This window comes from Sphaerodactylus townsendi, linkage group LG04, assembly GCF_021028975.2.
Source record: "Sphaerodactylus townsendi isolate TG3544 linkage group LG04, MPM_Stown_v2.3, whole genome shotgun sequence".
NCBI classification, from domain to species: Eukaryota; Metazoa; Chordata; class Lepidosauria; order Squamata; family Sphaerodactylidae; genus Sphaerodactylus; species Sphaerodactylus townsendi.
In genome coordinates, this window is record NC_059428.1 from 123,702,930 (window position 1) to 123,713,803 (window position 10,874).

General features: G+C 43.5%; 1 protein-coding gene across 1 annotated transcript in view; it reads right to left on the reverse strand.

Moving 5' to 3' along the window:
* Positions 1 to 10,856, reverse strand: part of PIBF1 (progesterone immunomodulatory binding factor 1) — a 121,534-nt gene extending 110,678 nt beyond the window's left edge. Inside the window, exons 1-5 of the mRNA XM_048494119.1 lie at positions 10,412 to 10,856; positions 7,282 to 7,566; positions 5,837 to 5,937; positions 4,355 to 4,553; positions 93 to 212 (exon numbers count right to left, since the gene is read on the reverse strand). Of these exons, the coding sequence (XP_048350076.1) occupies positions 93 to 212; positions 4,355 to 4,553; positions 5,837 to 5,937; positions 7,282 to 7,533 (672 nt within the window). The 5' untranslated portion in view covers positions 7,534 to 7,566; positions 10,412 to 10,856. The remainder of the gene's footprint in view (positions 1 to 92; positions 213 to 4,354; positions 4,554 to 5,836; positions 5,938 to 7,281; positions 7,567 to 10,411) is intronic.
* Positions 10,857 to 10,874: the final 18 nt, after the last annotated feature.

A 10,874-nucleotide genomic window follows, 5' to 3' on the forward strand; every position in this document is an offset into this window, starting at 1 on the left:
TGCTTGCCAACCTTTAACAATAAGCAATGCACTCAAATGCACCATATTTCCTTTGAAACAATACATTTGAAAACACACATTGACACACCAACCTCCGTCAGGTCTTTCAGCTGAGATTTGTAATCCTTAAGTTCTTCAGACAACAGCTCCTTTTTCACCTGCAGCTCGCTTAGTTCTTTTTTTAAGGGATGCACCACTTCATAGAATCGGATCTGGAAATAACAAGTAAAGACCAACAAGGTTATTATTCTTCACAGTCAATAAAATAATGACTGGCATTTCATACCTTTCTATCTGCCTTGTCTTCATTTAAATGGAGAGCACTGAGGCACTGGCTTCTCTTTTTAAAAGCTAAGTGCTACACAAGTGCCTTTCTGAAAAATAATGCACCCATGAAATAAGTCACTGAAGACTGGCCGGGACCATAAAAATCGCAAATAAAGAACAAACAATTACTGAAAAGGTCACCTTCTACAGCAGGTGTAGGGAACCTGCGGCTCTCCAGATGTTCAGGAACTACAATTCCCATCAGCCCCTACCAGCATGGCCAATTGGCCATGCTGACAGAGGCTGATGGGAATTGTAGTTCCTGAACATCTGGAGAGCCGCAGGTTCCCTACCCCTGTTCTACAGTAACTCGCTTTAGGCTGGTCTACCCTTGGCACTGCTCTGGAAGCTACTGCTGGTTCAGAATGCAGTAGTGAGGGTCCTTACAGGGACCACAATACAAACGCATCTTTAACCTGTGCTTCGCCAACTGCACTGGTTACTGGTTGAATTCTGGATCATGTTCAAGGTTTTGGTTTTAACCTTTAAGGCCTTGAGTGGTCTGGGACCGTCATATCTACGGGACCACCTCACTTAGTATGCCTCTGCCAAGTATCGGCCAGAACAGGGGTCCCCAAACTTTTTAAACAGGGGGCCAGTTCACTGTCCCTCAGACTGTTGGAGGGCCGGACTAAAAAAAACTATGAACAAATTCCTATGCACAAATGATTGTAAAATGTTTGATTTCACCTTTCAGCCTTTCTGTCATGGTCTATTTTTTAGAACAGTGACCAAAGTATGTCAAGTACAGGGTGGGCTCCAAATATTGTTGGGGAGGCTGTGGAATACCTTCCCCTGTAAAAAAAAGCAGAACTTTCCCAATGAAGCATTCCATCTAACCCAGGATTAGGTATCTTCCTGGGTTCTTCCTCCCTAGCAGCCAGCGAGCAGTGCAGCCGTAGCCTGGCTGATGCCAATGGGAAGTGGTGAGGAACAGAAAGCCTGAGGAAGCAACTTACATGGAGTAGCCGAGAGGGAAAGGCGGAGCAGGAGTTGCCACGTGTAAGGTTTCCAACTCTGGGTCAGAAAATTCATGGAGATTTGGGGGTGCCATCATGTAATTGCAATCCACAGCCGTTGGGGCCAGTTCCTCCTCTCCCTCGAGCCCCCACTGCACATGAATGGAGCCATCGCCGCCATGCCTGGCGGGCCGGATAAATGCCTTCAGGGGGCCACATTTGGCCCCCGGGCTGTAGTTTGGGGACCCCTGGGCCAGAAGAAGAAGAAGAGTTGGATTTATATCCCCCCTTTCTCTCCTATAGGAGACTTAAAGGGGCTCACAAACTCCTTTTCCTTCCCCACTTACAACAAACACCCTGTGAGGTAGGTGGGGCTGAGAGAGCTCCGAAGAACTGTGACTAGCCCAAGGTCAATCATCTGGCATGTGTTATGGTGCATAAACTAATCTAGTTCCCCAGATAAGCCTCCACAGCTCAAGTAGCAGAGCAGGGAATCAAACTCGGTTCCTCCAGATTAGAGTACACCTGCTCTAAACCACTATGTCAAAGAAGCAACCTTTTAGTGGTCCCTGGCTCCAAGAATGCCCAGTTGGCCCTGGCCCCAATGTGGAGGAACTCTCTGTCAGCTGAGACCAGGTCCCTGTGGGACTTAGCTCAGTTCCACACAGCCTGTAAGACAGAGATGTTCCAACAGGCTTTTGGTTGAGGCCAGCAACAGCTTTCTTTTGAGCTTTGCTGGCCACCCAAATCCATCCCTCCTCCCAGAGGGGTACATAGGCAAACTGGAGCCCTGGGCAAAACCTGAGTTTGATTCCCCCCATGGGTGGCCACCCTCCCCCACCATGACCAAACAATGATTTTTTTTTCCACCAGGTCTTTTCAAAGTCACCATCACATTATAGAACATCCCCCAACTCACAAATCCGAACATAGCAATGGGTCATGCCACACAGCAGAAATAATTTTTGGAAAACATTTTCAAAATGTTTTATTACTGCTATGAAAACATTTTATGGTGTTGTATCCAGTCCCCCCAACTGGGGGAAACAGCATCACTTTCAATGTTATTTAAACTGGGGACCGCAGATTCTCCCTTTAAGGTGGATTTAAAAGGAGAATCTGGGCTCCCTCATTTAAACAAGTGATACTGGAATCCACCCCCAAACAGCATCATTTTCAATGGTGTTTAAACTAGGGAGCCCAGATTCTCCTTTAAAATCCACCTTAAAGGGAGAATCTGTGGTCCGCAGTTTAAACAACATTGAAAGTGATGCTATTTTGGGGTGGATTCTCCCCCACCCTGAAACAGCATCCCTTTCAATGTTAAAACTGGGGACCTCAGTTTCTCCCTTTAAATCCATGCCGAAGGGGGTGCATTTAATAATAATAACAACAACAACAACAACAATCTTTATTAGGCATTGAGAGAATAAAAGAAAGAAAGAAAACAAGCATTGGCAAGAAGGGAGTGGATTTAAAAAGAGAATCTGGGGAAATTTAGGGGGTGCCTGTTGTCAGGGGTGCAATTAATAACATAGCAGCACCAAAATTTCAGAGTTTCGTGAGACCCCACTGATGATACCACCCAGGTTTGGTGAAGTTTTGGTTCAGGGGATCCAAAGTTATGGACCCTCAAAGGTATAGCCCCCATCTCCTATTAGCTCCCATTTGGGAGGACTTAATTGGGATGGGGGAGCACTCCTTTCAGGAGTCCATAGCACTTTGGACTCTAAACCAAGCTATCACCAAACCAAGGAGCTCCTCTCATCAGGAGAGTCTCCCCAAAAATCCTGGATATTTTGGTGCTGCTAGCCTAAAATCTGCGCTCCCTGCAGGCCAAAAATGGAAAAAACACTGAAAATACAAAATCCCCCCCCCAAACGAACCTGCAATTTTGTCACCCACCACAAGGTGGTGCCCTGGGCAGCTGCCCAATGGGAGGAACGCCTCTGCTTCCTCCCCCTCGACCTGGTATAAAGTGGAATAGGAGTGTTTTGATTGATCGTATCTGGATGGTTATTGGCACTTTATATCATCTAAAGAAATTGCCATCTGCAATAGGATTTGAAGGTTTGAATGTTGTTTTAATTTGTGAATTCTGTTGATTTGTTAGCTATTCTGAGTGAAAGGAAGAAGGGGGCATTAAGTTCAACAAAATAAATAATAAAAATAAATACCATTCTACAAAGGATCAGGTGTTTAAACGTTAAGTTAAATAAATTAATTTATTATTTGCATAGTACATTTTTAACCTGTCCTTCCTGTCAGAAGCTCTGGCTGGAGTCCATTGTTCTGTGCTCCTCCATTTTAGCTTCATAATAATCTTGTGAGGCAGGCCAAGAAGAGAGGGAGTAGCCAGGCCACGGCCATGCAGCAAGCTTCAAGGGAGATAACAGTTTGATCCTGGATCTCCTAAATTCTAGTCTGACGCTTTGACAACGACATCTTAATCTATTTAGAAACCCAAATACTGATTATCAGTTGTAAAAACAAAACCTCTTTCAACTTCAAAATGTTTTCAATAAGATCATAAGCACATAATATTTATTTAAGGTCCCAAAGCTGAGGATTGAAGAATAAACTTCAAAATTACTTCTCCGTTGCCAAACCAGGGATTTCTAGATGGTTTTAAATATTACAAAAATAACTGTCAGTGGATGTCCATCCATGAGATGCAATGGTATTTCTTTGAAGATAAAAATCTGAAGAGGTTTTAGAGAGGCGTTCTCTGTCCACTTTACAATCCTGCTAGCTGTCTACCATACAATGATATTAAATTATGTGTTTCGGAAGTCAGTCCCAATACTTCAGTTCCCCAGTTATGTGACACAAAAACAGATTTTGTCACATGTCTATATTGACGGTGCCTCCAAAATTATAGTCCTAACAGAACACAATATAGATCATTCTATAGAGAAATCAGTCACCCCATACAGACTAACTAACAGATACTAACAGGGCCTTCTTAAGCACCCTTTTGCATTTATTCATTCAATCATTTTCGCTATCAATTCATGTTTTTCACGTATTATTCAAATTACAAATCTCATTGCAACTACAATACTTACAGACACATATTCAGGAAGTGAAAGTTCTTCCTCAGGAAGGGATTTGAGTTTGGCATAGTATTCTTCGGTCAATTCAAGGTCACGCAGGTTGCGACGAATATCTCCTGCCCGTTCTCTTAACTGATGATTAGTCTCCTCCAGTTGCTTCTGGCGCAACAAGATGGTTTCCATTTCCTGCTTCATTAACTCTTTATGTTTTCTATGGAAATAATAAAGATACAGTTATCCTTTCCACATCATGACTCTCCCCACCACAGTTTTGATATATCACGGATCGGCGTAAGAAATTAAATGGGAGTTTTGGGGAAGCCACAGACAACAAGTGAAGGCCGGCAAATGACACAGAAAAGTTTAAAAACTCAGAAATGCATAAAATATATGCATAGTATAGTGTCACAGCAACATATTAATTTTTTAAATTCTTTAAACACACACAATTTGCATTTAAAAGTTAAAAAAAAAGAATTTAGACTTAATTCTCCGGTACGAAAGGCCAAAAAATATTATGCAGATTTTCAAAAATTAATATAAGACCTTGTCTTATTTTCGGAGAAATACGGTAGCGTCCCTCCTGCTTCTGTGCTTTGTAATGGCTTTCAGTGCATTCCTCTAGCGGCTAGCCAGTGCTTTGTAATGGCTCTTCCAGTGAAGCTCAACAACCCAGTCAGCTTCCATTCCAACCTGGGTTGTGGGGTTTCCAGAAAAATTACAATTGGTAATCTTCACAGACAGTTATCGGATGCCCTCCACGGAACATGAGCTGATTTAGCGTGTTTATTTTTATGCATGTTCAAACAAATGCTAGCAAGCAGAAGAGGAGGGCCGCACTGATACTGAGTCCAGGAAGAGAAGAAAAAAGGTACAGTATGAAAACATTTTAGGAATGGTTACAGATCCCGATGCATTTCACTTGCTACTTCATCAGAGGATCTGTGGAATAGCTATTTCTGTAAGTTATGATTTTTATTTTGATGATTGTCAGTACTTTCTACAACTTTATACCCTACCTCCAGTTTATAAATCAAATTAAACAAGAATGTACTCTCTCAGACAATTCCTCGGAATAATTACCTCATAAGCACAGTGCCAAATCACTGTTCAGAATTACATCTGAGCTAATAGCATGTTTTTGTTCTTTCATCGAGACTCTTGGTAACCTAAATCTGCCCAGAAAGTGAATTAAAGCCTCATTCTTAGAGCTTTGTAAGAGTAATTCAATATTGTGATTACGTTAGCTATAAAACATTATCCTGTCAGAAACATCAGAGGATCAAGTTTCTGGAAACATATTTTCATTCCCTCATTATGTTTTACTGACCTTGGCATAAATACTCATGTGTACATCAGAACCCACTCAAGTATTTGCAACTGATAGGTTATGTTTTAAAATACAAAGTTTGCAGAAAACGCTGTTAGCCTGTTATACTTTATTGCTGCCTCCAAAATCAGAATACATTGATCCCGAATCCTTTCTTTTCATACCGAGCATCTTCCTGTTGTAATGCCAACTGATTATCCAGTCGCAAAGATAGCAGCTGCTTTTCATGGAGAGCATCATTAAGCCTTTCTTCTAGTTCTTCAATCTAACAGCAAATAAATAACAAAAATAACAGCAAATAAATAACAAAACAGCAAATAAATAACAAAAAACAAATCAGAGAACTCTGTGGAACAAACAGTCATGCAGCCTTTTCTAATGTATCTCTGCTTTAGCTTTGACATTGTAGAAACCTTTTGCCTTAACTTCAAACCATTTTTACCCTCACTCATATATACATACCCTACCATGAAAAAGCCTGCTTACGGCTGAATTACCTTGTGAAAACCACACAATATTACCAGCTGGGATCCAAGTAGTTGTTTTGGGTTCAACAAAGATTTTAAGTGTACCTAATGGAACTTGTGGTTTTGAATGACAGGCATTCATGTCATCCTTGACAGAGCAGAAAGTCCGCATTTAAATGTTGTAAGTAAAAATGAAATGTATATTATACATACACTAGCAGTAAAGTCCGCTGCACGGTAATACAGCAGGGCTAGATGGGGGGGGGAAGGCAGGGAGGGAGGGCTTACTGGGGGTGGGGGAGAGTGGCAAGGGATGGCTAGGGGTGGGGAAGGTTGACAAGGGGTGGGGAGGGGCAGAGGGAGGGTGGCAAGGGATGGCTAGGGGTGGGGGAGAATGGCAAGGGGTGGGGGCAAGGGAGGGCTAGAAGTGGGTGAGAGTGGCAAGCAGGCACTTGTAGAGAGTTGCAAGGGATGGCTAGTGGTCGGGAGGGGTGTTGGGAAGGTGGCAAAAGATGGACGGTGGCAAGCAGTGGCTAGAGGTGGAAAGGGGTGGCGGAGCAGTTGCAGGCATTCCTAAATGACACATCTTTCTTGGATCCATTCCAATTCAGCTTCCAGCCTGCATGGGACGGAGACGGTGCTTGTCGCCCTCACAAACGAGCTCCAGAGACAGTTCGATCGAGCCGGGTTAGCGCTGCTGTTGTTGCTCGATCTCTCAGTGGAGTTTGACACTGTGGACTTTGACATCTTGTCACCCCGCCTTGAATCCATGAAGGGTACAGCTTTGAAACGGCTGGACTCATTCCTCTGGGGTCGGGCAATGCGGGTTGCAGTGGGAGGACAGCTGTCCTCTCGCATCCCCCTAGATTGTGGGGTTCCTCAGGGGGCGGTTCTCTCTGTTATTTAACATCTATATGCAGTCCTTGCTCAGCTGGTCCGAGGGTCCGGTAGCTCCCATTATACAACTGATCTCCAGGAGACAAAAATCAATTCACCTGGAGAACAGTGCCACTTTGGATGATGGACTCTGTGGCACTATATCCCACTGAAGTCCATCCCCTCCCCAAATCCCGCCCTTCTCAGATTCCACCTCCCTAATCTCCAGGTATTTATCCGACCACAGCCACAAAGGGAGTCCTTACTTTTGTCAGGTACTCCACTTTCAGATTGTCTAACATCAAGTTCTTCTGGGAAAGCTCTATCTTCAGCAACTGGAGATTATGAAGCAGCTCCTTCCGCTCTATCAGCTGCCTGGTAATTTTGACTGTGCCTTCTCGTTCTTCTGAGGAGGAGATGTCATCGGTCGGTACTGTAGTCTCCAAACTAATATCTTCAGACTCCAAGGAGCTGGAAATGTTCGCTTTTTTCGTTTCTTTGGAACTCTTTCGTGACATTCTTCCGCCGCCGTTGAAAGATTTTTCTGCTCACTGTTTAGGCACGTGGAAAAATAAAGACAGCTGTATAAACGGCGTAATTTTTGTATATTTCATCATGCCTTGTTCACAGTCTGAAACATGACAAGCGTACAACTTAATTCAAAACCAAAAGCTTCAAATATACTGGCTAATATTTTGCAAGTGGACTTTTTTTGCACGTGCCCTTACAACAAGATACTCCAGAGGTGTGTACTGAGGATGAGCTTACAGGCTGTGATGCTAACACTGTAGAGATTGCTAGTATTTACCAAATTTTAATTGGTCAGTCAGCCCCATATCATAAAACACATCACTCTCTACAGTATCTAATGCAGTAAGGGGGGAAGGGAAAGGAGATTGTAAGCACCTTTGAGTCTCCTTAAAGGAGAGAAAGGGGGGACATAAATCCAAACTCTTCTTCTTTAAGGCAGGTTTCCCTTTCATGTTTTTACGTTAATGCATTCCAAAAGCTTCATGCATTAAGAAGCACAGTTTCTTTTTTACCACTAAGCTTATGTGAAAAGAAGAAGCGGAGTTTGGATTTATATCCCCCCTTTTTTGTCTCCTGTCGGAGACTCAAAGGGGCTTACAATCTCCTTGCCCTTCCCCCCTCAGAACAAACACCCTGTGAGGTGGGTGGGGCTGAGAGAGCTCTGAAAAGCTGTGACTAGCCCAAGGTCACCCAGCTGGCGTGTGTGGGAGTGCCCAGGCTAATCTGAATTCCCCAGATAAGCCTCCACAGCTCAGGCAACAGAGCGGGGAATCAAACCTGGTTCCTCCAGATTAGAATGAACCTGCTCTTAACCACTACACCATTCACAACTGCTGTAATTGCTGAGAACTAGTAAAACTAGGGAAGCCGCAGTAACATCTAAATGAAACAGGGGTCTGGTGGCTCCCATAAGACTTACAAAATGTATTCCTTTATAAGTTTCTATCAGTCAGAGCCAGGATTGTCAATCTACAGATGGTTCCTGGAGATCATCTAAAATTAGAACTGATCTCCAGACTATAGAAATCAGTTCCCCATGTAGAAAATGGCAGACTCCATGGTATTATACCCCCACTTGGGTCCTTCCTGTCTCCAAACACTCCCCTCCCTGGGCTCTACCCCCAAAATCTCCAGGAGTTCCCCCAAGCAGGGTTAGCCATCTTGGAAGCTGGTTCAAAACAAGATCCATTCCAAAGATTAACCAGCTCGCTCAGCAGGACCAAAGTGTGTGAAAATCTAAAGTCTAGTATTGGATGAAGGATGAAGAGCAGCAGACACAAAAAAGAGTTATAGAAGCACGGCTGGGGCGACCTGTTAACACCTGAGTGATCTGTCCTGCTTTATTCCCCCCCCCCCCAGCATCTCAGATATAAATGCCTGTTTAGTGAGGAGCCTCACACTGAATCTGAAAAAACTAGAGCTAGACCACAACAGCTTGTGGAGGAGTAAAAATTGTGCTAAGCATAATACAACAGCCTTCTTCAATTTTTGCTGTGACAGACGCAGGCTACTCTTACAATTATAGATGCTGGCTCCGAGATTAGAATACATTGATGGAAAAGGAAGACAAGGCTGGATTTTAGAGGACCACTATAAAAAAAGTGTTAAATGCAGAAATAAAATATTATTGGACATAACTGATTTGCATAAGAATGCAAGAGTGTTTTCTCTTTTTCAATGGATGAAAAACTCTGGACTAGCATTTGAATACACACTGTTGTTTTTTTTCTTTTTTAACATAAGAAACAACTGTTGCCTTGTATTTGAATACACACTTTCTTTGTTTTTAATGGGGAAAAACACCCTTTTCTTACATGAGTACACACTTTTTTGTTCTTTTTAATGGGGGAAAAGCTATTGTCTTGCATTTGAGTAGACTTTTTTTCCTGTTTAATGAGGGAAAACCCGTTATCTTGCATTTGAGTAGACATTCCTACCCCTTATTTAAAGGGAAAAAATCTCTTGTCATGTATTTGAATACACACTACTTTTTTAATGGGGAAAAATTGTCTTCCAATTTCTCTCATTTAATGGGGAAAACTTCTGCCTGGCATTTGAGTACACCCTGTTGTTGTTGCTTTCTTTTTTAATGGGGCAAAAACCCCTTATCCTGCATTTGAATACACACTTTGCTTCTCTTTTTTATTGGGAAAAAAGTCATTTATCTTATACTTTAGTACACACTGGATTCCCCCCCCCTTTTTTTTTAATGAGGAAAAACTTCTTGTCTTGCAATTGAGTAAACAATTTTTTCTTTTAAAAACCCGGAGCAATTCAATAAATAGGAGGAGGGATGCCAGTGTCGGGGGGATGTTATCCATGTGATTGAGATGTTTTCCCAATTCTGTGTAACCACTTAAGATAAATCAATGCTGCTTTAGAAATACATGTAACCAGCCCGCTATATGTATCCACTGCCATTTGTGCATTCTTTCCTTGATCTTCACTTTATGGCTTCACATGCTTTGTAGATAACCCTGATACTCCTGTCCCATGGGAACTGTGTTACATCCTTTAACTTTAGGGCAGGAAACCAGGTGGCTTTCTCCTGTGATCTGCCACCAACCTTGGGGCACCTTAGCTCCAAAGACTGTTTTTCCACAAACTTTTGGGAAAACAGGAAGGGGCTTCTCTATGGGGAATAAAAGGGACTGTGAATGTCAGCTTCGTCAGAACTGGCTTTGCCAAGCATGGTGCTTCAATGCCTTTTCAATAAACGCTACTGATTAACACTTCAGAGTCCGTTTATTGGCTTAAGGCTCTGACACCTAACAGCCAGGCAGGGGGAAATTGATGGGATGGGAATCCACTACGCCCCCCTCCCCACCACCTCAGCCCCGGGAAGAAAAGAGGACTTCAACCCACCTCAGCCGCCACACCATAAAACAGGACTGCCCAGCCGGATCCTCAAATTGACGACTGCGCACGCGCGCGTATTTTCCCTAGCCGTCCCAGTCTGGGGCTACAAACTGCGTTACCATAGCAACGCAACCGACGCCGGACACAGGAAAGCTCCACTTGCAGTCACCGCTGAGTTTCTAATCTCGGTCTCCCGCCCTTGCGCACGGCATGCCGGGAGTCACTTTAGGCGAAAGGGTGAGGGCTGTTAGGGGCAAGAAAAACTCAAACTTCCGGTACCCAACCGAAAGCCGCCTATATATGGGGAATCGCACTGCGGCTTTTAGGGTTGCCAGGGAAATACCTGGACATTTTTTAGGAGCCTGAGGAGAGCGGGAGGGGAGGGGTTTCAATGGGGAGTCATGCCATAAAATTAATCTTCCATTTCCTCCCAGGGACCTGGAGATCAGCCGTAAACCCAGGATATCTC